We start from the raw sequence: 27,725 nt of genomic DNA, 5'->3' as shown, positions 1-27,725 counted from the left end.
TTCATGAAAAACTTTGGATAATTCAAAGTGATGTATCCCATATTGTGCAGTGGAATAAAATTGTTTTCTATCTTTTCAATGGCAGAATATAAAATCTATAACCAACAGTATTAAACTATCAGTTGTATCAAAATTTAAATGGAAATATATTTGTACTTATTTGCAGTTGCTTTAGAAATAAATCAGTGTCTATTTTAAATAATGAAGATTAAATATGCTATGATAAAGTTATTTTAATGTGAATATAACTTTGCTGGATTTTAATAAAGTAACAACATTTTAGAGATATACATATACATATATAGGTAGAGTATATAATTTTTAAAACAGTAAGGCATACTTTATGATATATAATCTTTTTACCACAATATATATATACTTCTCAGATATGAAATAAAACTAATATGACTAGGAAGACACTACTACCTGGGACCAGAATAACACCTTTACAAGTAGTTTAATTTTTTTTTGTGACTTCAGTAACATCATTATACAAATAAATCATTTAGCTGGCATATTTTGGCAGTGTGAATCTATACAACACTGGTTGAATTTCACAAAAGTTTCTGAAACCTGACAAAATGTGCAGTAGCAGGTACAATGGAGCCATAGTTGATAATAGCTAAATAGGCACAAAAACTTTACTGCCCTTTGGAAATTGGACAGAGAAATCTTGAGCTTAGATCTCCTGTTGCTCCTCTCAAGGTTTAACATATTCTGAGGACCTTTTTGTGGAAATCAAAAATAACAGAACAAGAGCCGACTGGGAGGATGGCATTTATACTGGTAAAATTTTCCAAATCAACACATTCATTCAGTTTCTGACATGGTCCTTTGAGTGGACATCATTTATCTAATGCGAAATGTGGCAACATGTGACTCTGCTTTGTATAGGTGCAAAGGGAAAGAAAAGCTTTTGTTCAGAGCACTAGAAAAGTCAGTTCAGTCCACATAATCCATTCTCTTCTTAAATTCTAAAAAGTAGCTCATGCTCATTTACTAGCAAAATGTTGTAGAGGAATGTTTCTCTTGCTCTTTCTTTCACAAGATGACTTCACAGGTTTCAAGTGTGTCACTCAACTTCAGTACATGGGGCAGACTTCTTGGTGGAAGAGCTTCCATTTTCTGAGGGGCGGTAGGAAAGTGTGCTCATTTTTGTAGACAGGCTTGAGTGGGATTTGGCCTTTGGGGGAATGTATTTCAGAAGCTGGAGAAAATATTTTTTAAATTTTTTCCCCAGAAAGCCATAAAAGAGAGGATTCAGGCAGTTGTTAAAATACGCCAAGCAAATAGTGATGGGCATGGCGGTGTCGACAATATCTGCAATTTTACAGTCATGTATGATGCCCAACTGAATCAGTACATCCAGGAAAGTGAATACTTGGTGGGGAACCCACGAAAAGAAAAAGAAAAGCACAATTGCCATAATTATCTTGAAAATATCATCATTTCTTGGTTTGTTCTTCTGAATTTCATAAGCCTTCTTTAGGGCCTTCCAAATAAGAGTATAACTTGTAAGGATGATCAGAAAAGGAAACAGGAAACCCAGTATATTCTTGGTTAGGCCCAGACCTACAGGGAGGGTTGAATTTTGGGATTCATAATGGAAAGCACAAACTGTGATATTGGTATTTTCGATGAAAAATACATTGCGGTGGATTATGGTTGGCAAACTGGCCAAGCCAGCCAGCAGCCAAATAATGATGCAGGTGACTTTGGCCACAAGCATTGTGCGTCGAAGGCGGGACTTCATTGGATGTACGATAGCCAGGTAGCGATCAATGCTTAGACATGTGAGTAGAAACACACTGGCATAGAGGTTGAAACTGACACTGGCTGAAGCGATCTTACATAGGTAATTGCCAAAGGGCCAGCGGTATTCCATAGCAGTGTAGACAGCCCACAGTGGCAAAGTCAGTAAAAAGCATAAGTCAGCTAGTGCTAAATTCAAAAGAAAAACACTGGCCACAGTCTTCAGTTTCATGTAAAAATAAATGACAATTACCACCAAACTGTTCCCAAATATTCCCACCACAAAGATAATACTATATAAAGTAGGGATCATGACAAATATGTAATTATGCCTTCCAGCTTTGGGGCAGTCATCTTGGATTCTTTTAATACTATCTTCTGTGGAAGAGTTGAGGATCATTTTGATCTCCTGGGTTAATTAGTCTCAGTCACTACGCCAAACGCACCTGGGAAAAATAAAAATGAAAAAGTAAAAAAAAAAATTCTAACTTACAGTTGTAAACAAATAGTTTTAATTCTCAATCAAAAGTAACTCTACTTTTAGGGAAAAATACAGATCATGTGTTCTGGAGAAAATCTGTGCACACTTAAGTTTTGAACATATTGCTTTTCTAGAAAGTGGTAAATATCCTCTAGACAAGTGGTAGTGGGGTCCTATGTGACTACTCAGTTGAGATCCTTTGCATTTTTTTTCTGAAAGGAAATCCTACCTTCCAAATTGATAAAAAAACACAATCTAAAGCTCAGAAAATACTACTGAATTAAATTAGTTATTCAGAAAGACTTGAGTTTTTCCTGAGGTAAGCAAGGCTAATTAATTTGTATTTAACTTCAGAAAGGTGACACATCCATATCCATTCTTTGAACCATTTTTTTTTTCATATTACAATCTTAGGTATAAATATTATTAGCATTCTCACTTTAGTGGTCTGAAAAACTGCTATAGCTTACTAAGGAATCGTGGTCATTGTGAGGATTGATTTAGGAGAGGATAAAAGGCAGGGCTCAAGGCTTTAGGGTACACATGCTTTCCATAATTTTCCAGGTCACTACAGGCAATAACCACTTATTCCTTAACTTTCAACTCAGTCTAGCAAAAGGGCCTGAATCTCCTAATTTTTATACCTACAAGCCATTTCTGGAGGTAACTCTGAGCTTAACCATTTATCTAACAAGGATGTCAAATGAATAGATTAGATCAGGCTTATCAATAAAACATGTGTTTTATGGAGGCTCAAGACAGCAGAAGTTTTTCAGGGTTTTAGAAAGAATCAGATGCTGGAATGAGTGCTATAAAGATGTCTGCACATATTTTCTCCGATATTTTACATAATTAACAATCAAGCTATTCATTTGTGTGGTTTAGAAAGAAATCATATTTTGCCCTAGACAAGGGTTCATTAAAAAACCCTTGGAAGGAGGCTGAAGATGCTGTGAGGGTAACATGGCAGGATGTGGCACAGGCAGACCCTGAGGTGAAGGCCCGCACTAGACGCAGGCGAGGCTGGCCAGCAGGGTAGTGGTATTGGGTAAAAATCCTATTGTTCCACCAGAAGCAGGTCCCTAGATGAGTCGGTGTGCATTTCCCTTACCTTGTGTCCTGGGTAAGAAGAGGAACAAGAATAAGACACTACTAATCTGCCCAGGATAGCTGTGCTTGGCATTGGGAGAGCTGGATAAACATGCATGCCTAAGGCAGTGTCTCTCTTGGTGCAAAGTGGTGCTGTGAAAGGGATGAGACTCAAGTAGCCGGATTCTGAGAGATAACACTGGGAAAAGAGGGTTCTTAAGTGGCCTCTTTGCCTCCCCCAAGGAGGCAGTTTTTCTCCCTATCCAAGTTTTTGGCTCTGCATCCTCATTATCTTCTCCTTTTGTACTTGTAACTATATAATCTAAATCACTTCCTTTTCTTTTTTCTTTTCCATTTAGGGATTGCATGAGCATCCACAAACAGGCACTGTCACATCCTCTATGGAACCTTTCTGACTTGTGTGGGCAATTGGCTGTTCCATTTTCTGAGCTGCTTTGGCACTTTGGATGTGGTTTTGAGCTATATGTTGTAATTGTCTATTGATATAGGTCTTCTCCACTGATTTGTCAGCTGCTTGAGGTTAAGGCCTGTTTCAAGTCATCTTGTTTATTACTAGGGTAGGCCCTGGCACCTTCCAGGAGGCAGATGATAAATATATGATGAATAAGAGACCAAGTGGACAAATGAATGAATGAATAGTATATCACTTAAAGCTGTGAGCAGAGAGTATTAAGACTAATTTCCAAGGGCTAATAGACTCAATTTACATTCTACTCCCAAAGAATATGACAGAAAGTACTCAGTGTCAACATGGGCTTCATTGTGAAGCCAAACTCAAACCCAAAGCCAAACCCAACCAAACCAAGCTAAAAATATCAACAGCAACAACAACAACAACAAAACCTTGGCACTTTTAGAAATCTGTAGTTTATAAAACAGAAAAAGATGAAAAGAAGGAATAATTTAATAGAAACTGGGGTGAGGCTCTCAGGGAGCTTTGACTTATTTCTTCCCCATCCAGAAAGATTTACCTACATTTTCCTGATTTTTCTTTCTTTTTTTTTTTCCCAATCATAGTTACTGAAATTATGCCAATTTAGAAGTATAAATTCATTTTGGTAAGCAAATACTCTATTAAAAATTAAATGCTACATAAAAAGTTTATGGGCTCACAGTCATTTACACCTTAATGCGGATTAATTATTTTCTTTGGCTTCTAACGTCTAGTTAAGTTGGATTTTGCTTAGGGAAAAATTGGAAATGTCAAGGTTAAAGAATCTCAAAGATTAAAAGTAGCCTAGTTTGAACTCCATAACTGAAAACTAGGGCAGAGTTAAATATTTATTTGAGTTTGGGCACAAGGGCTTTAAAGTTAGGAAGGAATGAACTGGATGCATTAGGACCCCCTGGATCCAGTGAACTTGGGTACCTGAAAGCTGTGAGGAAATTCTCCTTTCTTTCCTCTCTTGACCTTACTTTGAGGGCACACAACTCAGGTTGGTTCTGTTAATTTTTTCTCTAGAGGGGAGTAGAATTTTTATTGACTAGGCTGGAACTGTAACCATCATTTATCAAAGAATTTCTGTGGAAACATTTGCATTTGAAAGGGCCAATTTATAAACATAGTTTTGGAGTCCAATCCCTTCACATTCTGAGGTCAGCCTCTTCTTAACTTTCCATTGATCCATATTGACTAATATTTAATGTACAAAAGGTTGCTCTGAACAACTAAAGAAATATACCTTGACATTTGAGTGAGGTCTCTATAATGCAATGTGTATATTACTTCAGAAACCCTGGGCATAACATTGAATATACTAAGTGCAAGAATATTTTAAATAAATGTTTAAGTAATGACTAAGACTTGTTACCTAGTAAGGATGAGGGAGAGGAATTTTGGTTGATGAAAATAGCAGAAACAAGCATAAAGAAGCAGAAAAACAAATGGTGCATTCACCAGGCAATCATCCATTCATCCTATATTCACTAAACACCTACTGTGGACTGGGGTCAGGGATACAAAGTGAATAAAGTCACAGGCTCCTCCTTTGGAAGATTTGACTCTACTAGGGGAACAGGAGGCTTAAAGACACAATTGTCTCAGTGTATTGAATACCATACCATATTAGGAGGCATGTGAAATGTTCTCTATTTATCACCAACCCAGTTTAATAGTGATGTCTGGGGTGACCAGGGACCTTTCCCAGAGATGGCACTGGACTTTTGAGGGTATATGGGAAACCAAGTGGTTGGAACTTAAAGGTAACCATCTGGCCAGCCCAGATAGAATAGAGATTTGGTCCTCACTTGATCATAAATAAGTGAGAGAGAGTAGGTTACTTCTCTCTTTGAAGCATGAAAGGATGCTCTTTTGGTGAGCAGCTGAAGGAGAGAGATGTGGTCTACTAGGACACCAAACTTGTGAGTCCTCAGAAAGCAGCTACTTTTTCGTTTCATCGTGCTTTCCCCAGCAGGGTTATAGGTAGATAAGATACTGATTGAAAACACAGGAGAATCCATCTCTCTCTATTTCTGGCTCTCACCATAGCTTTTACTCAGGCTCTGTGGTTTATATGAATTTTACATCATCATTTCATTTCTTCTTAGGGGAAAGAAGATGGAATTTGGAGTCAAAATGCTTATAATAGAAACTTCTTTGCAATTTACAAATACCATTTCTCTGACCATCACCCTCAGTTTCCTCATCTGTAAGAAATGAGAGCAATGATTCTTAATTGCACTTAATTATTGTAGGATTAAATGAGATAACTTGAAAACACTGGGTTTATCTTTCAAATAGTATTTAATAAATATGTTTTATTTGAATCTTTACTATTATTTTTTGAATGCAAGGCAAGCACTGACTCAGCTCTGGGTCAAAAAGCATGAGAAATTAAAAAAGGGGAGTTATCACTGGTAAGCTCTTCCTCTTGCCATTAAAAGGCTAAAAATACCAAGCTGTTGTTCTTTCAAAGTATGAGTAAAAAATAATCTTAAGCAGCTGAATAAATTTTCCATGAGTCAGGTGGGAACTTTCAGTCTGCTGCAAACATAAGCTTGGCTCATGGTGGCCCCAATGCATTTATCTATTGCTTGCTTTAAGTAGGAGTTACCTTGCATTCCTTGACAGCTTCCCTGGTTTTTAAAAACAAACCTAGGAAAGAATGTTTTGTTTTTTCTTTCTTTTTTAAAAGAAATTATCAGAATAGTTGGGTTCATTAACTGCTGAGCCTCAATGGGAACTCCTGGAAATTTTGTATGTAAGTTCTCAGCCTAGTTTCCAACCCTGTACTTTGCAGATACTGCAGATTAGGGCCTGCACCCATTCTCAAATTTTTGCTGGTCTGCAGAAGTTGTCTTAGTCTTTGGTCACAGTGGGCAGTGGTTTTCCAGTTCCTGCCTTTAACCAGGAAACCTGGTCTCAACTGCCGTCAGTACGAGTCTAATGGTGCTGGTAAAGTTGTTTAAAACTTTATCTCAGCTGTGTATCTGGTGTTGGTTCTCTGGACAATTCTTATTCAGAGCTGTAATGTGATGTTTTATGTATTTAAAGAAAAAGGGTAACATCCATGATTGTTTGATCCATTGTCTTTATCTTGACTGGATGTTGCCTTACACATTATTTGGTGATAATAGGTTGCTTAGATCCAGTAATCTTTGCACTATAGTCTGTCCCTTTTGTTGCTCCCCCACACCATCATGTCCTTTGATGAAGCATCTAGGCCTCTCTGGGGAACACTCTTCTCCATGCTAGTCACCCTGGCAGCCATGAAGAAGGGAGCATGGCAGAGAGCCTGCATCATAAGGCAAGTGACCAGAATTACTCTCAAGTCAGACAGATAGGAGAATACCATGCTCTTGGCTGGCAATCCTAACCAACTTTCCTATGTTAAATACTTCCCTTGGAGGTGATTTGCCTCTGCAATTCCTAGATGATTCTCTCTCTTTATACAAAAATATTTTATTAAAATTATGAATGCTATACTAATTTAGTACTTAAGATTAAGTCTCCTTAAACTTAATGAATGCAGGTGTGTCTAAGTGATAGGTAGCAGTTTCTGGCCCTCTTCCTAAGTCAGTATTGTTTTCCACGGCCTGTCCTCACAAGAAATGAAAACAGTGCAAGCTCTTTCTTATTTCTGCTCATACCAGGTGTAGCCAACTGTGGTGAAGGTGGTTAAGTGTTTTGTCATCTTCAATTAGTCCTCCCCTTTGCTTTGTCTAAAATAGCCCAAGAACCTAAAGAACTCAGCTTTATAAAATGAAATTCACAAGTACCTTCTAAGGTATAAATTTCAAGAAAAGTAAGGTGTTAATCCTGAAATTTGCTTCTTGGAAATTATTCAGTACTTTTATAACTAATAATGTAACACTAAACTACAATTAAATTTTTCTCCACTCAAGAAGCTCCTATTTATCATAAATTATAGTTTAAACAAGTTGGTTTCGATGAATATCCCAAGCTCTTCAAATAACTTTCTTCATTCCTATGGTATTTCCTCCCACTCTTGTTTATCCTACACTCTTGGCTGTCTTTGTTGTATGATTTTTTTTTTATTTCAAAAAGAAAAGATAGGGAGATAAAAGATATGTGATTAATTCTATTCAAGTGCTTAATAATCTTCCTTTGACATGTTGGTATTAGAAAATACTCTTCCTATGTTAAATATAGAAGGCCATAAGAGGTTTTCTAGTGAGCCTAGAAAGAGTAGATCCAGAGACTAGGAGAAAAGGAAAATAACATCTAACCTGGAAGAAAGCTTGTACAAAAATGAAGCCCTCCTGTCCTTTAATACTCCTAAATTCCTCAAACTTATCGATTCATAGAATTTTCCTGAGTGAATCATAATCACATTTCATAAGATCAGTATCTTGGTCATCGAGGAAGAGAAAGCATCATTTTTATTCATATGGGGTTTTGGAGAATGTTTATAAGTTTTTCTTTGTTCAACAGATGTAAGAGTGCCTAGGTGGGCATCTCAGCCAATAACAGCTGCTTTATCCAATGTGTGAGCAAAACCCCAGATTTCATATGTGAGGCACTCCACATTTGCTTGTTTAGACTTTAAATCAACAGCAGAAACGGCTTATCTCATTTCAAATTTCATTTTAACAGATATAAGGAAAGTTGGGAAGGAAAGGAAGCACTGATTAATTTATACCCTTAAGAAATTATGATAGGTTTTAGAATTTATATGTATTATGAGATTATTGGCCACATGGCAGTTCATTTCAAATTAAAATTTTTAACATTACATAAATGACAATCATGAATTTTATTTATTTATTTATTTATTTTGCTTTTTAGGGGCCGCATTTGCAGCATATGGAGGTTCCCAGGCTAGGGGTCTAATTGGAGCTACAGCTGTCAGCCTACACCACAGCCACAGCAACACCAGATCCTTAACCCACTGAGCGAGGCCAGGGATCGAATCCACAACTTCATGGTTCCTAGTCGGAATTATTTCTGCTGCTCCACGATGGGAACTCCCATAACCATAAATTTTAAATGAAGCTAGAAGGATTAAATATTCAGCATATTGTACATACTTCCCCCAATTACCCCATGTCCTGATCACAATAGGAATATTCTTTGAATGATAGTCTAAAAATTGATCCTGCACAATGTGTAAGGAGACGTGGGTTCTAATTTTGGCTTTCCAACACTCACTGGGTAGATGACCTTGAACCAGTCACTTAGCTTCTCTAGACGTCTGTATAATCAGGGAGGCAGCACATGCTTTAAGAAATCTCCTGAAACACTGAAATTTCATAATATTTCCTCTGAATAGGTATACATCTTTTGAAGACAAAGACAGTAATGACTTGACAAGTAAAAATTACCTGGTAAATCATTAAATCAGATATGTCTTGATATAGATATTATTAGTGTCACAGTGATTTAATAACATTCTATAATTAAAAGAGCTATTTTTCTTAAAAATGAACTGAAAAGAACTTTACCTTTTACTGAAGATTATGAATAAAGAAACTCTACTTAAGATTATTATGTTATAGTGACAGTAGGTTCCTCCTCCCTCATTTTTTAGATAATCTATCTACCCCAAATTTTTAATCCAGCAGAGCATTTGGATAGCTGGTTGTGACTCTAGGTTGATGAGGTCAAGATTATAGGTTTGGACTCTATCTAGACTAGCTGTTTCCATTCTACTTATGGTCAAAGACTGTGAGCCTTTTAGGCATCTTCTGTGTTATTCACTGGCAATTCTAGGTGAATTGCCAGTGAAGACAGATTGGTTTATGGCTGCAAATCAAAATTAAAACATGACCTGAAGTTAGGGAGTCACGATTACATCATCCTATGAAAAAAATGGCACAATGTGTCCCTGTTAAAATAACTTACTCAAAATGAGCCTACTCTCAGATTCTTTGTGGGGAAAAGTACATCTTTTTAAAGTTTGGCGAATACTAATGTGGTTCAGTTGCCCGGATAAAACATAGAGGTGAGGGCATAGTATTATAAAGGAACCTCATAGTAATATACTATTTAGTATGATACTTCAAAGTATTATGTTAGTCAGTGCTTTGAAGAGCTAAATGGACCTTTGTGCTATGATAATGAATTCTTTAAGAGTAATGTTGATTTTATCACAGTTACATTTTTTAAGTACAGTTTTGTATGCTACCTTTTATCGTTTTTACGCTAAAATGCTATAAAAACAGATAGACAGTAGAATGGTTTGGCAGAGAAAAGCACTGGACTACAGACCTGTCCAAGGGCTTGTTTTGTCACTAAATTTATACATAGGTAATTTTAGTCTTTTGGGTTTATTATCTCAAATATTACAAAATATTTAGAATGGGAAAACCAATACCTGTTCTCACCTCTATTTCATAGATTGTTAAAGTTAAAAGGCAGAAGATAGGAGAGCACTACAGTACAAAGAGAAGTGAAATGAATTTAATGAAAGATAGCTCAGAACTTCAGAAGATTAATGGGATTTTTTCATTCAGAAATTCAGCAGAAATATTTTTCATTCTAATATAATGCTTTTACTTCAATAATTATAAAAAGGTACTTGATTTATGCTGAAAGAAAGGTAAAATGATAGATATAGCTTCTACATTTACATTATAGCAGCAAATGTTTGGGTACAAAATGGGGTCCTTAGGTCAAATCTGACTGACAGGTATAATTTCTTTACCCCCCAAAGCATTTTAGCTTTTGGGATTTGAATTCTCTGTGGTTTAGTAATCTCCACCATTCTCTATATTCTGATTCTTTGAGTCAGTGCTATTCAAGAGAAATGTAATGTGAGCTACATATGTAATTAAAAAGTTTCTAGTAGCCACATTAAAAAGTAAAAGGAACATGTAAAATTAATTTTGGTAATATATTTTATTTAATCCAGTATATCCAAAATACTGTTACTTCAACTTGTAATCAATATGAAAAGTATTGGGATATTTTACATTTTTTTTTTGGTACCAAGTCTTTAAACTCCAGAGTATAGTTCATGTTCTCAGCATATCTTAGTTTAAAGTAGCCCTACTTTAAGTGATCAGTCACCACTTGAGGCTGGACACCCAACTGGACAACATAGCATAGGTATTTCCATCAAGTCACCTACCTAGCCCTTCTAGCAATGGTTCTGAGATTGTGGTCCTTAGAATAGCAGCAGCATTACCACCTGGGAATTCCTTCAGAATGTAAATCTTAGGCCTCACACCAGACCAACAGAGTCAGAAACTCTGTGGGTGAGTTTCTAGGTAGGTGGGGTCCAACAAGCTACAGTGTGATGAGCTCTCCAGGTGATTCTGATGCATACTAATGTCTAAAAACCATGCTCTGTTGGCAACTTCATTTGCAACCCTGGCTTATGTGCCCTGTGCCTATCATGATTCACAGGCAAAACCAAATCCAACAAACAACAAAAGTGCCATCAGCAAAAATGTTTTCATCTGGCCCTTCCGAAGCATTAAAACCTGCAGTAGGACAAATTCCTAAATGAAGCTTGAGAATTACTCATTAAACTGTGTATCTCTTTCAGACATTCAGGGCCAGTGTGGTTAAGGGGAGCCCTACAGGATAATCAAATCAAACAACCCCCGTGCACCTACTCATAGATGTTTGGAATTTCTTTAGCTGGGAGTGGATAGGCAATACCCACTTCTATAGCCTCGTTTGAACCAGGATCTATCTGGGGGAGGAGACACACTGACTCAGGTGAGAGTTAAGAGTTAAGGCAGTGGATGAGCATGGTGCTGGGAACCAAAAGATCTGAATCAAGTACATGATTTACCTCTTAGGAGCAATGGAATTTTTAGCTTTTCATTTAAGCTCTGACTCATTTTATTTATCTGGAAAATAATGATAATGAAGTTCATGATAATGATGACGTGAAAAAAATATGTCCAATCTGGCTCACGGTACCATTGCAAACATCAAATGAGATTATGTGTATGGAGATGCAACGAGATCCTATAGTTTTGAGTTAGTGTTACTGAAATTATACTGTAGTGTAAATGACTAATTTTCCACCTGCAAGCAAATCTGGAGAAGAAGGGTTGGGAAACTGCATGTGATGCTGGAAGTAGAAGAAGCCAATGTACCTGAAACATGTGGAAAGGCTCAAAGAGGGAGGCTGAAGGCATTGCTGAAAAGCTACTTGACCAACTTTGCTAACTCTAATCATTCTCCTGAATATTACATAATTTTAAAATATAAACTACAATGGTAGTATATCACCAATTATACCATTCTGTCTGCCATTATTTTCCCCTCCATTCATTTTCCATGTGAGGCTACTTGTGTTTTCTAATTAATCAGCCTGTGATAAGCAGCACGGGTGCTGGGCCAATAAAAGGTAAACACTTTTCCAACTGAGAAATACTATGAGATACCAGTGACTGCTGTTTCCTGTGAAAACTGCATTAGCAATAAATGAGTCACCAGATGTCACATATCAGATTTGAAATTAAAATATATTTGTGTGCAATCTGAGCAGGAGGGAAAAACAAACTCTTTGCAAGAGAGTTCCATAAGATAATGTGCCACCTTGCCTTCGATTGTTTGTTTCTCCTCTAAATGTAGAATAAATGCATCCATTGGTTTGTAAAGGGGAAATATGGCATTTCTGCCTACAAGGGCTGTGTAGTGAAGTGGCACATTACTTATAACAGCAGCAACTCTTTAAGGACAAGGTGAATGTTTTCAAACATTCTGTGCCACAACAAAACCACTCTCTTGTTTTTAACTTTGCCAGAGCAATTCATCTTTTCTCACCTTCAGCAAGTGATTTCTGCCTTTATTATCAACAATAAAACTGTTCAAGTCAGCAACTGTCAACATCAACTCCACTCTTTCTGAGCTTGCTATAACAACAGCCCTGTAAGTGCTTCCCTTTTTTCATAAGCTATGAAGACTCTCCTCTTGTTTTCCCAGCTAGCTAAGCTGACTCTGTTCTCATCCTCAAAGTTACAAGCCGCTGATCCGAAAGCAACTGTGGTTAGGGAGGAAACCCCACGGTACGAAATAGGACAGCACAGTTTCACTTGAGCCAGCAGAAATTTCAAATGATAAGCCAGTGTAGTAGAAATATCTAACACTCTCTAGTTTTCATAAACAATTTTTTTTTTGCAGAAGAAAGCCCATGTTCCTCTACAATTTCAAAATCTCCACAGTTACTTAGTTCCAGCTGATGACCATGTCTGTTTGAAACTGTTTTTCTTCCTTCCTAGATTATTTTTGTTCTTATCGCCTATAAGATACATGAAGCTTATAAATCAAATTAAGAGGGTGAAAGTGAATTAGCACTCTCAAGACTCCTCTTGGAGAAATATTTACATAGAATTTCTTTATGCACAGAAATCCCCCAAAGCACTTAAAAGTTTATTTCTGGATCATTAACTACTCATCAGATGCTGAGGATGCAACAGCTACTGCCCTTTGACCTTCACATAAAAGAAGATATAACACCTTTGCAGTAATTAGCCAAGTCAATGGGGAAATGTCATTTTAAACTTTTCAGCTGCATAAATTCAGCACAAAGTGATACACAAGTGTTCAAATAAGCTTATTTAATGTATAATTGATTTATACTCATCTGTGTTTCTACTGGTATCTGATTCACATGGAGGACTTATAATAATAGTGGTTTAATATTAAAAAAGTAACATTTACTATTTGAATGCTTGCTATATGACAAGCATTGTGCTAATTACTTTCATCTCTATGAAAGTCCTGTTATGAACTGAATTATGTCCTCCCTAAAATTCATAGGTTAAAGTCCTAATCTCCAATATGACTATATTTGCTATATTTGGAGATATGACCTTTTTTTTTTTTTTAATGGCTTCACCCATAGCACATAGAAGGTCCCAGGCCGGGGGTCATATCGGAGCCACAGCAGTGATAATACTGAATCCTTAACTGCTAGGCCACCAGGGAGTTCCCAAGATAGGAGCTTTACCACCTTTAAAGAGGTAATTAAGGTTAAATGAATTCATAAGATTGGGGCTCTAATCCAATATGATTTGTTGTCCTTATAAGAGGAAGACACACTAGGAATGTGCTTGCACAGAGGAAAAGACATGTGAAGAAACTAAGAAGGTGGTTGTCTTTAAGTATGGAAGAGCAGTCTGACTGGAAAACACCCTGCCAACGCACCTTGAACTTCTAGCCTCTAGAGCTGTGAGAAAATTTCCTTTGCTATTTTGTTGTGGCAATCCTCGCAAACTGATATGAGGCCTATGAGGGAAGGCACCATTATTCCCACTCTTTAGATGAGGAAACTGAGGCTTACAGAGCAGGTCCTTACCTTTTTTGATATTATAAAGTTGCAAGTTGTTTTTCTAATTTTTTTTGGGGTAAGGCCATCTCTTCATACTCTGGTTCACTGCTTCCCAAGCAGGGGTGATTTTGCTCTTTAGGAACATTTGGCAATGTCTAGAGACATTTTTGTTTCCCATAACAAGGGGAGAGGGAGGAGGGGTGTTGCTAGCATTTAGTGGGTAGAGACCAAAGATACTGCTAATCTTCTTGTAAGGCACAGGACAAGGCCCCCTGCAAAGAATTATCTAGTCTAAGATGTCAGTAGTGCTGCTGTTATTTCTAATTCAGATATTTCCCCCTTTCAATTCTTGATAACCTGTAGTTCTTATTGTTCATCGAATAAATTAACTATACACTATGTTTTATTGGTGGCTTTTGTTTCATGTATTATATTCATATCTTCTCCAGGAAACTATAGATCCCTCAAAAGGTCAAATAGATCCCTATTCTGTCAGGTAGTCTTCAAATGTTCAAAGTCACGTTGAATACTTAGGAGCTCTAAAATTGTGAGTTGACTAAACATCTATTGTATCAAATCATTCTAGAAATTATCCTAAGCATTTTCCAGAACTCTAGGATTCTGTACAAGGACAATGGAAGAGAGAAATTGAGCTTAGACTCATTATAAGGTCTTCAAGGAATTTGATAGCTCTTAAAGTAAACCCAGGGTTGCCTCTGGAGGGAGGTAGCCACCAGGTCTGGAAGTCACCCTGCCCTCTAGTGGTCTCACTGCCATAGACAACTGCTCTGTCAATCTAAGTTATTAGTATCTGAACCAATTTTACTATATTTGAATGTAAATAGCGTAGCATTCACATTAGGCTTTTTTTTTCCTTTGTGGATCCACACATTAAATATACCTTGCCATCAAGGCTCTCATAAGAATCAAACCAAGTAGAGAAAAGTGAGAAAGTGAGGATAAACATTCCTAGTTACAAATAATAATCTCTCCAAGTTTGGCAACCAAACAGTTTCAACTACTTAGTCTGAGTCTCTCTGCCTTCTCTACCCAACTGCTTTTCTGATCTATAAAGGCAGTGAGTAGTTACCTTTGTATTTGAAGAGGAACATTTCTGGAAAAAAAGAGTTTCTAAAAGACCAATATTAATACAGATCTATGACCAAATACTTTAATTGTTTATTGGTTCCTGTGGGTATTTTCCTTGCAAATTTCTTACAGACTAGTTCTAGAAGAAAAGCACCATTGTGTTTGAGATACCAGCTAAATCTGAGGAAATCACACTTTCTCTTTTTTTTTCCATTAAGAACTCTATTCTCTCACTAGGAAAACACCACTGTACTTCTTATCACAGAATGCAGCCTTTTCTGTATACTGATGCCAAATGGGTAACATTTTAGTGGGGCATTTGAAGTTGTGATATGCAACTCCATGGGAGACAAACAAGGTCATTCAGAAGGTCTTTTCATTGAGAACATCAGAGCTTTCAAAAGACCCAGGCAGCCTTTCCTGAATAATTGGGGTAAAACTGGAATAAAGAAAAAGCCCATAAAGTACAAAAATAAGCAATCAGAATTAGGAGGGAAAAGATATGGTGAATGCTGATGCTGAATCTTAATATATAAAACCAAGAGCAGTGAGTAAAAAGCAACATAATTTAAGCAGTTGAAGAGGAGAAATCAGTTGATTGCTGGAGTTAGCAGGGGAAAAAAAGACTGAGAACAAATACCAGTCTGGAACTCGGGGGTGGAGGACTTAGCGTTTTTTTTCTTTGACTCTCTAGAAATTGAGACCTTAGGCAAATCCATTAAACCTTCACTGAACTTTGCTCTGACAAAAGGGAATGAGACTAAAGCTTCTACCTTGTCTTTGTAAGAATATTGTTAAGATTCTATGTTTAATTTCCTCAAAAGACAGTAAATTATACCTGTTCACTATAAATATATTATATACCATAAAAACAAGTTTAATGTATGGCTGTCATGAAAGAGCCACTGCCTTTTTAAAATAAATCTTCTGTGGTCTTGTTTTTCATGGCTCAACTGTCTGATGTAATTGAGTAGAGGTTTGCACTGAGAGACTATGGTTTAGGCCTTAACCCCATGAAGTATTACTTTTAGCCTATGTTCGTTCAGACTGCTTCCCTCCACCAATGTGAACAACTTTTTTCCCCCAAACAGTGTTAAAAGCCACTTTCCAGCACTTGACTTTCTATGATGTAGATTCACTGTTGTAACATACATATCCATAGTAAATATCCAGGTAAATCCAAATTTAGGGTGGAAGTGTTGAGAAGCATGAATTTTTTTGTTGTTTTGTTTTAGAACAATATCCATAATGGCAGCTTTAGCAGATGGTCACAATCCATTTTCTAAATCAGATTTTATTATACAAATCCAAAGTATCCTACCTCTTTGTCAAAGATAGTCCATAGAAATATTTCAAACAAATAGTGATGCTGTACTTTTTAAAAAAATTGTTGCGATATTAGAGACGCCATTTTCACCTTTTTTAAAAGATGCATTTTGTTTGCAGGTTTGTGAAGTTCTTGCAAACTGATACTACAAGACAACATCTTAAATAGATTCTCAGGCATGTTTGCAAATACGGCATATGTTGTATACATATTAGGAAATTTTACTTTTCTTAATCTTTTTAAAGTATGCCTAATGAAAGACATTCCACTATTATAATACATAATGCTCAGCTTTTCATAAAGAAATATTGAATTGTTTATACAGGTATTTCACACAGTACTTTGTTCTTTATAGCACAGCCACTATAACTTGGTAAGTCATTGCACTACTTTAAAATCTTTAGTAATATCATGAACTTAATTTGCTTAAGATTTAGTACATTTTGTAACTCTTGAACTCTTGACAAATTACATTGGGAAAAGGAGCCTTTGTTAATAGTTATTGAGTCTCCCTCACTCCACGCCTACTCCAGCAGAGCACTCTATTCATTTGGAATGGTTTTCTGTTTATGATATGTTTGTTTTCAAATAAAGTTCAAAATCTACAACTCAGTTCAACACAAATCTGTTTAGCTTTAAAGTGTATTTGAAGTAATATTAAATAGGCATTTAAAAATATGAATTAGATGTTTTTAAATTTATGCATAGTAATTTTGCGCTGTAAAATAATTCCTTTCCCCATTCCCTCTCTGCCATTTTGAATATGCTTATTAAAATATTTTTTTAAATGTAAAAAAAAAAGGTATGGCTGAAGTGGAAAGCTGATGTCTGTATCAAGAGGTGTACGTTAAGCACTTAGAATCTTAAAAGGGAGTGATGACTTAATGTCAGCAGAGTCTGGTGGCTGGCGGGCACCATGGGAAATAAACTGTAAGCTTTGCAGTCACAAAGGTCAGTTAAGACCCTGGCACCACCTCTGACTAATCTTGTAACTGGCTAAGTTACTCATCCTCTTTGAGCCTTAGTCTCCTTATCTTCTAAAACATGATGAAGACTAGCTGTATACTGTATACAATATACTAGCTCTATACTGTATACTGTTAGTAGGATTAAATAAAACATGGGGGAAAAAAGATTGCCATATATTGAACACAATAAATATTACCTATTATTACTGTCATTTTATATATTCTCAATATATGTCCATATGTCGCCACCCAACACTAAGGAAATTATCCCATGAAATTATACTTTATATATATGTATAATTTGTCACATTATTACATACGTCCAAGAAGCAGACTGGAGTGATGTTAGGAGATCTGTCAATTCAATGCAATACAGTGGTGCAATTTGTTATTAATCCCATAAAGCAATGTGATGCATCCAGGAAAGATCCATTTTTTAAAAGAAGTGGAAGTACAAACATCTAAAGCACAGATGATTTTAAAGTTACTTTAAGCTAGAGGGGGAAAAATGTCATACTGTAGACCTTTGGTTGGTGAATCATATCTAGACTAATTAAATGGCAAAAATTTGCTTCAAAGTGCAGGAGTCAGAGAAAAAACTTCCTTTCCCAACAGCTCCCCTAGTATTCATATAAGTCTGCTCCTTGAATTATCTAACTTAACGTGTGGTAATTGTTACTCTTTAATATGATTTCACAAGATTCGCTTTCTAATAATTATACAACACTGTACTGTTTCTGGTAATAACATTTTTTTGTATTACTTTATTGCCATATAAAATAGTGGAAAAACAAATTAGGCTAAATGTTTTTATACTTAGAATAGAACAGGTAGATTTGTGAAGTTCATTAGAACTTTGTGAGAATAACATAATATGCTAATAATTTGTATATGTTGATATGAAGAGGTTCCAATCCAGAGAAAAAATGTTTAGAAATCAGTCTGTTTCAGTATAAGTGTTGCTATATACACATGTCAATGATTAGCTTAAGGCCATTCTCCAGATAAATTACATGGTTCATGTTACACTAACATATTAAGATGTTCTCTTTCCATAAAAAGTCATTCTGCAACTATGGATTTTCAATTTAGGTTTGGAAAATAGCTTTATCTCAGTGTGGATCAGGAAGTTGACAGAAATTTCTGCTGAGAAGGAAATTTATGGGTCATATTTATTGCTTTTATTCTTTAGAGAAATACGAGAATATATATGTATGCACTTTGTCCCTATAAACATACACAATTACTACATTTTAAATGAGGTCTTGGTTGTCAGGTAATCCAAGCAAAGTCTATTTTAACCTATTATTTTCTATAGTCTTTTGCTTTTATTGAAACAACCTGAGTCAGAGATTCATAACATTTTATTGCTGGAATGGTCCCTAGAAATGACATGCTTCTGGGTTCACCTATTTAAGTACTTCTAGTAGCTGGGAATAACAGAGATGGGTGAAGCAGACATGATGGGTGAATGGAGGACACTTTCCCTGAGGAGGCGGGGATGGGGATCTCAATTGTGCCAACTGTGATCAGAGGGAGATATAGGTTGATTGTTTAAGACGAGCTGGAAATTTCAAATTTTATGTGGAATATAATGTTTTCAACTAATATAAATGAAAAATAGAGCAACACTGTGTAGATCTAAATAGAACTCTTCTACAAATCAGATTTGGTCAAGGGCTGCCAATTTACAACTTAGAATCCAGGCCAACCATCTAATTTTACAATTAAGAAAAAAGACTTCAAGCCCAAGCAAGATACCAAAGACCCCCATTACTAAATACTTGGGGTGTACCACTATTAGACATCCCCCATTCCATTTCCACACTCAACAATAATCCATGACTGAGGAGTTGCTGGCTCGTGGGAAAACACAGGGATGTGATGGGATGAAGTTATTATCTACCTCTGCTCTCATGAGGATGGCTTAGCGTCTCATAATGGCAACCTGGACTGCATCTCCCCACTTCATTGATTTTGCCAGCAACTTATCTTTCCTTTTTCTTTTTTGGTAAAGACACTATTATGTGTTCTAGGGCTGTTACTGCATTTCAGTAAAGTAATGTCTCCAGTGGGTGAATACAGCACACGATCTGTGATATATGGGTATTGCATATTATTTTAACATTTAAAAAATATCTGGAGTTCCCATCATGGCTCAGTGGAAATGAATCTGACTAGTATCTATGAGGATGCAGTTTTGATCCCTGGTCCCGCTCAGTGGGTTAAGGATCTGGAATTGCCATGAGCTGTGGTGTAGCTTGTAGACTCAGCTCGGATCTGGCATTGCTGTGGCTGTGGCTTAGGCCACCAGCTACAGTTCTGATTAGATTCCTAGCCTGGGAACCTCCATTTGCCATGAGTGTGGCCCTAAAAATACAAATATATATATTTAGTGCTATATAAAATTTAGTGCTCAAAAGATGATCAGTAGTGAAAGGGCCCGTGATATACTATTTCATAGAGCCATAAATGACCTAGTGGCCCTGGTTATATAACTGGTGATAAGGTTATATTTTAATTTTTTTTTCTTGTCTTTTGTTGTTGTTATTGTTGTTGTTGTTGCTATTTCTTGGGCCGCTCCCACAGCATATGGAGGTTCCCAGGCTAGGGGTTGAATCGGAGCTGTAGCCACCGGCCTACGCCAGAGCCACAGCAACGCAGGATCCGAGCCGCGTGTGCAACCTACACCACAGCTCACGGCAACGCCGGATCATTAACCCACTGAGCAAGGGCAGGGACCGAACCCGCAACCTCATGGTTCCTAGTCGGATTCGTTAACCACTGCGCCACGACGGGAACTCCTTAAAATATTTTTATTAAGTGCTGAAAAATATTTATTTTTGAAAGCTTCCTTGTCAAGTGTTTCTAAAGTAAACTCTGATGGTCCAGGCATGAAATTATTTACACATTTGTGGTACAAGGCTACATTGGCATTTCTGACCCTATTTTCTAAATTCATTCACTGCAGTTTAAGAACACACAGAGTATACAGAAAATATATCTGCTATTGATTAGGTGGGTACATTGAGGGAGTTACACAGGATTAATACTGGATAATAGGGGGTGTTTCTGATGAATAGTAAGATTTGTCTAGCATACACACTTGTTTGGATTCTAGTCCTAGTAAAACATCTTAGATACTTAAGTTGCTATTTTAACTTTGTTGGGAAAATATTTTAATGCTTATGAGCAAAATAATATTCTGTAAAAGGACTACATGTACATTTTAGTTAATTGCTTCGTCAACTGGAAGAACACAATTCCTGATTTTATGCATAGAACCTTGGATAGGAAGGTTTAGGAGCTATAGAAGTACTAACTTCCATTTTAATTTTGGACGAAGAGAGAAAATTTCATGTGTTTTCAAACTTATGAGTTTTCCAATGAAATGGAAAATTTAGAGGGAAAATGGTGGTCTGATAATGCAAACCTTCTGGTAACTCAGAAGGTGCCATGTTGAGGACTGCTAGCAGCTGCTTCACTGAGGAGTCTATGCTAGAGTGGAGAGTTAGTCCATGGAAGGTGGTGCCATCTGCTCCATGGGCCAGAGACAGGCCATGGGGATCAGAGTGAGATGGGAAGGGGCCCTTGTGGAGCCCTTCAGAGAGTCTGTTGTCTTCAGCTGATAAACCTCTCTTGAGGGAAGTAGTCACCTGAGAATTTCAGCATTAAATCTTAATTTTTAAGTATTAGGCTGCTGGGAGCAAAATCAGGATCCAGGGAAGAATATTATAGGGGCAGTGGAAGGAAAACTTTGATAGTGTCTAAAGTCTTGGTTTGAGGTTTCAGCTCCAAAAATTCAATTTCAGACTTTAAAAATATTGTCCACAACTCTTCAATATGTTCAAACTTTCCTCTAGCTTCTTGAACATATGGAATACAGTTATAGCCATCTAATGTCCTTGTAAACTAATTCTATCATCTGCACCATTACTAACTCTGTTTCCATTAATTGATTTTTTTTCTTTTTATGGATTTTATTTTCCTGCTTCTTTGCATGCCTAGTAATTTTTTAATGGATGCTAAACACTGTAAATTTTACTTTTTTGGATATTGGATGTTTTTGTATCCTTATACAAATTCTCCAGTTTTGTTCTGGGAAGCAGTGAAATTACTTGCAAAGAGTTTGATTCCTTCAGATCTGGCTTTTAACCTTCGGTTTGTGAGACCAGAGCAGGGCTGATTTTTCCCTATTCCTGAGGCAAAAACCCTTCTGAGTATGCCCCATGAATTTTTTTTTTGTCTTTTTTTTGCTATTTCTTTGGGCCGCTCCCGCGGCATATGGAGGTTCCCAGAATAGGGGTCGAATCGGAGCTGTAGCCACTGGCCTACGCCAGAGCCACAGCAACTCAAGATCCGAGCCGCGTCTGAGACCTACACCACAGCTCATGGCAACGCCGGATCGTTAACCCACTGAGCAAGGGCAGGGACCGAACCCGCAACCTCATGGTTCCTAGTCGGATTTGTTAACCATTGCGCCACGATGTGAACTCCTGCCCCACGAATTTTGAGTTTTGCCCCCCTGGCTAATGGGAACAACAACTATTTTCTGGCTTTGGATGATCTCTGGGAATTGTTGCCTCTAGTCCTTTTGGGTGATTCCTCACTGACATGCACTGAAACACACAGGGGACCTTTTGCAAATCTCCATGTTCTTTCTTTGTTAAACTCCCTAGTGTCTGGTAATCTGCACTGTGAACTCCAGCTCCTTGCCTCTCTGGACCCCCAACTCCATCTCATCAGCTCAAGGAGACCTGGGAGCTCCTTTTGGATTCTCCTTTCCTGAGCCATGGCTTGGAACTCCCCCTAGGAAGTGAGCTGGGGTGCTCAGAGTGCTCACTTCACTTGTTTCCCATCCCTTAGGGACTACTGCTCTTTGTTGCCTGATGTCCACTGTCTTGAGGGTCACTGTTTCATATATAGATATAGATAGAGATATAATATTTTAGTAGTTGTTTTAGGTGAGAAAGTAAATCCCTCTCAATCCATCTTGGCTGGAAGTAGAAGTCTTTGGATTTACGTTTGACTTAAATCTTGTGTGCTATTTAATTTTGGAAGAATTACTCAGCCTCATCATCTTCTTTATTTATAAAATAGGGATAATAATATAATGATTAATCAATGGAATCACATAAGGTAGAACATGTTGTAGTCTATAAAGTTAGGCAAGGAGCATCCATCCATTGAGAGTGGACTTAAAAAAAAAAAAGACCTGCAAGGGGTGAACCTCTTTCTTGCTTGCAGGAATCACCTGAGCTTTTTTTCTTTTGCCCAAATAGAGATACTTCCTGTATTTATTGCTGTCCTGCCTTTCCCTTGTACATCTGCTAATGAAGGGCCTATAGGCCAAAAGGCAACTTGTCTCTTCTCAGAACTCACAGGGCCCAAAACATTTTGTCAAAGCTATACTAGCACACAACTGTAGTAGTACCTCAACAGAGTCTATGTGATTTGTGGTTAAAAAAAAATCAGTTTTTTTTCTTACTTACACCTCAATTTAAAATAGATTATCATCTTTGCCAAACTCCTGTGAAGTAGAATGTATAATACTATTAATTGAGAACATCAGTCTACTATTATAAATATATAGAACTCATTCAGTTTATAGTTAGTACATTAACATTTGAAAAGAGAGTTTTTTTTTAAGGGAAAGATATCTTCCGACATTAAAATTCCAACTTACTAAAGTAGTAAAATGAGTGAAAAAAATAATGAAATCATATGGCTTTTTTATTGCATGTTTATTTAGGCCAAACCAGTATGAGGCAGCTGGATTAATTACTTTTATACTGTTAAGTACTGTACATAGTTAATTATTTCATCTAAGTCGTATCTGAGCCAAACCTGTGAATTACTGTTCATGAAGGGCAATGATGATAATTTATGTACTCCCTCCATGCTACAGCCTGTTAATATATTATTTTTGATTTGAAACTAGATGTTAAAAGTTTGCAAGAGGTTTTTAAAGACTATCCCATGACATAGGTTCTAAAATTACGGATTTCAAATTAAGGTTGACTACATGCTATGGTAGGAACTTATTTAGATGATGGATTTTGTCTGAAAAATCCATTTTTTTCCAAGGTTTTATTCTGATCTGTTGACTCTTATGGTTTCAGCTTGTGCTTTTTATTCTGCCTGATTTTACAATATTGATGTTACTTTGGGCCCTTAGTAGTTTTTCAGCATTCACAAAACCTCTTTCACCCAATCTCCCAGAAAGGCAAATCAGATGTTTAATCATGGTTGAAAACGCCTAATGATTTCAAGGGCTAGAGAGGTGCTCACAACCATTGTGAACTCAGCAAACTAAACAGATGACACCAAATCCACCTTTAAAATGTAAAATCTTTATAAAACTTAAATAATAGGTTCCCAGAAATAGTTGTACATAGTCAAATGAAAGAATTTATAAAATAAAAGTTTTATAAATTCAGAAATTATATTTTGAGATGCCATGAGTAAAAAAGTAAAAAAAGATGAAAAAAATCAGTAAAACACGAGATGTATAAAACATTTAGAGAGGAATTTCCCATTGTGGCTCAGTGGTTAAGGAACGAAGACCTGGGTTCTATCCCTGGCCTTACTCAGTGGGTTAAGGATCCAGTGTTGCCGTGAGCTGTGGTGTAGGTTATAGACATGGCATGGATCTGTCTTTGCTGTGGCTATGGTGTAGGCTGGTCGCTACAGCTTGGATTTAACCGCTAGCCTGGGAACATCCATATGCCATGAATGCAGTCCTAAAAAGACACACACACATAAAAATTAGAGATTTTATAGTGTCTCCTTGCTGCTCCCACTGTGGTCCTGGATGCAGCATTAGCAGTACCTGAGAACTTTCTAGTAGTGCAGTCTTGGGCCCCACTCCACCTACTCAGTCAGAATATGAATTTCAGGAGATTCTTCAGGTGGTTTGCACATCTATTCAAGTTTGAGAAGTGCTAGTCTAGAGAGACATTTAGTAATCAATGAAGCTTGTGCATGAATCCAATAGATTGCCCCTCAGATGGAGAACCACCCCCATAACGGAGTCCCAGTCCAGTGGAGTGTGGCTGTCCCATGGAGAAGACCTGGGAAAGGATAGGCAAGTAGTGACTATGTGAAGATCTCTTGCATTTTCACGGGAAGCCCTTGGAGTTTAGAGAAGAGTCCCATTGAGACAAAGCTGTGTGCTAAGGAAAATGGGATCTGTTTCACATAACACAAATATATGTCAGCTCCATTCATATAAGTGAATTGGATGTTGATCTTTCAAAGGAAAAACAATACAGATCCAGACTTCTTGCTGGGGCTTCATAGGAGGGGACCTTGCTTGTTTTGGAAGAATTGAAAGCATCTAAAAGGATGGGAAGTGCTCCATCTTCCTTTACTGCACATTTTTGTTGTTGTTGTTGCTGTTCGTATGAAATGTGTGAATTTTGCATTGTGAATAATTTTAACTTGCAGCTGTTTTTCCTTATAAAATGCAAGCATTGATGTACAATTTCCTTTCCTTGCAGAGGCTTTCAAACTGTTCAACCACTAGAGGTCTGTATTACCTATTGTAAAAAATCATACTCAACTGGTTGAGACTTTCAGCTCTCAATTTGAACACCTCTTTCTGTGTTTTAAGATTTAAAATCTTTTAAAAAACATAACATCAGGGAATAAAAATCACAACTTTAGGAAATGAAGGAGAAAAACTAATAGGAACCCTTTCATTCAGAAGAGTACCAAGTCTCCCTGCTCTTCCTATGAGACAGCTTCATACTAGAAACAGAAATCAATAGCTAGTTACAAGTCTGGGGAACAAATTTGTTTTTTTGTAAAACAGTTTTTTCCCAATACACTTTAAGATCTCTGTGTTTTAACTTTAAATTTTTAAAGCATTTCTTTTCCTATTGCAACAAAAGTTAAAGCAATTTAATTCTGTTTAATTAATTTATAACACCAATTGTACTACTTTTTTTTTTTTTTGGTTTGTGCCCATGGCATAGAGAACTTCCAGGGCCAGGGATTTAACCATGGCCACAGCAATGATAATGCCAAATCCTTAACTGCTAGGCCACCAGGGAATTCCTCGATTTTACTACTTTTATGAGGGCTTTTATTTTTTTATATTTTACTTTATTTCATTTTTTTGCTTTTTAGGGCCATGCCCAGGCTAGGGGTTGAATTGGAGCTACAGCTGCCAGCCACGGCCACAGCCACAGCCATGCCAGATCTGAGCCATGTCTGCAATCTATCTCAAAGCTCACAGCAACACTGGATCCTTAACCCACTGAGCAAGGCCAGAGATCAAACCCACAACCTCATGGTTCCTACTCGGGTTCGTTTCTGCTGCGCCACGATGGAACTCCTTTTTTTTTTTTTTTTTTTTTGCCGAAGGTTTTTAAATAAGAATTTATTTTCTTGTCATCCAAGATTAGACTAAAAATTAACGTTCTTTCAGTCTAAATTTAAAGGCTTTGCTGCAATTTTATAAACAAATGCGCAAGCCTGGGCTTGCCTGGTTAAAGCTTTAATGGTGGTGATGATTGCCAGTGGTACACAGCAAGTTAAGCCTCCCATGTTTTTACTGGGTTCCTTGTTTTTACTGGGTTCCATGTTTGCTGAGGATTTTCACTAGCATAGCCCATTTGAACCTGCCTTCTGCCAGCAGTAGCAAGGCTCTGAGCCTTCCAGAAATTGAAAAATAAGGTGTCTTATATACAGGAAACCTGATTAATAATGATGAAATTTTTCCATAGCATTACATAGCAGGCCTACTACAACACCGCATACTCATATATTCACATACTTAAATGGAATGGCTGAAAATGCTACAGAGGCAAAAAGCTGTAATTTACTGAGTAGGTATTGCACCAGGGGGTTGGGATTTTGATGCTGGATTTTCACAGATTCTAATTACCCCTGCATTTGGAGTAAGTGGTTACATTTATTTCCAGACAAGGTGTAATGCTAAGAGGCTCCCTTCTTTTAAAAGGCATTATTGCATAATGTTCCTGGCCTGTAATACCCCCAGAAACATAAGCAGATCTAGGGTGGCTTTTCTCTCAGTCTGTCGCTTTATTAAAACACAACAATTTGCAGACGTTATTTAGCAGATCAGCTGGGTTCATTTCAAAGGCTAATATTTAACAGAAGGGGAAAAAAACCCATCCCAATCCTTTTAAAAAGTGTTTTCTATGTATTCTCAGGCAAATTGCCAAGTATGTTATATAGATCTCAAAGCTAGGATTCAAGGATAATTTTAGTAATGTCTTATTATACTGCTTGTCTACATAATCCAAAAGATCAATTCTACAGCAGAAGGAAACTAATTCATAGTGCAATAATTTGTACTACAGACCGCATTATTTAAAGTAGTTAAATTTTTTAATTTCCCATTGCATTAATGCATATGGCTGGTGGCATATGAATTAACAATTTTCTCACTGAAACGTGATAGAAAAACATGTTTTACCCATTCTTAAACATTACTTTCAGAGCTCCTGACTCTTCTACTGTTATTCAAAATGATGCTAGCTTATACTTGTATCCAGTATCAGTATAAACCTATAATTGAATATCAGCACAGTGTTCACTTGTATACATATATGTAAAAAATACTGATAGTATAGCAGTTAGTTAAAAACAGAGAAAGCTCTCAGGCTCTGGAGAATTTGATGGGTTATATCTGGGAGAGAAATGGTCAGAACCAGGGTGCTGGAGTCAGTCCCAAATTCCAGTTCTTGTCCTGGTATTGGTTAGCAATATGGGCCCCTTAGACTCACTGTCTGAAAAAGTGAAGCCAATAAGAAAACCCAGCTCTTCGGGTTTTTTTTTTTTTTTTGTGAATTAAGTAAGAAAATGAAGATGAACTAACTGACCCAGTCCCTGATCCAGTAAGTGTCCAATTGATAGCTGTTAACTATTATCTTCTCTGATCCTGATGTAATACAATGGCAATAATCCTAGTTACTTTTAAGTGTTGTTGTGAGAAGTAGATGAGATCAAGTATACAAAACAGTGCCTGGCTCTGGTTGCTCCCCAAACTGGTCTCCCAAAGTTTTTACCCACAAGACAGACTGCAAGTTGGGAGAGTTTCAAAGTGGATTTGAGATTTTTATTTTTCTTTATTTTTTGAGTGAGAGGATTGTGCCATTTTGATTACATTATAAGTTTCACTTTTTTTTATGCTCAGGATGATGACTTAAATTTGTAACTCTACTAAATTAAGAAGATATAACATTGTCCTGAAAAAAGAGTCAACTAGAGACAACTATTTTCAGGGCTGTTAAAAAAATTGAAGAATCTGTTCAGCCTCAAGGAATTGAAAG

The 27,725-nt window shown here is 36.9% G+C and overlaps 1 protein-coding gene across 1 annotated transcript in view; it reads right to left on the bottom strand.

The window, feature by feature from the left end:
• Positions 1-215: 215 nt before the first annotated feature.
• The window catches only part of AGTR1 (angiotensin II receptor type 1), a 45,169-nt gene continuing 17,659 nt past the window's right edge, over positions 216-27,725 (bottom strand). Inside the window, exon 3 of the mRNA XM_047784313.1 lies at positions 216-2,198. Coding sequence (XP_047640269.1) covers positions 1,073-2,152 — 1,080 coding nt within the window. The 5' untranslated portion in view covers positions 2,153-2,198 and the 3' untranslated portion in view covers positions 216-1,072. The remainder of the gene's footprint in view (positions 2,199-27,725) is intronic.

Source organism: Phacochoerus africanus, chromosome 1 (assembly GCF_016906955.1).
Source record: "Phacochoerus africanus isolate WHEZ1 chromosome 1, ROS_Pafr_v1, whole genome shotgun sequence".
NCBI classification, from domain to species: Eukaryota; Metazoa; Chordata; class Mammalia; order Artiodactyla; family Suidae; genus Phacochoerus; species Phacochoerus africanus.
This window is presented reverse-complemented; position numbering and strand designations above follow the sequence as displayed.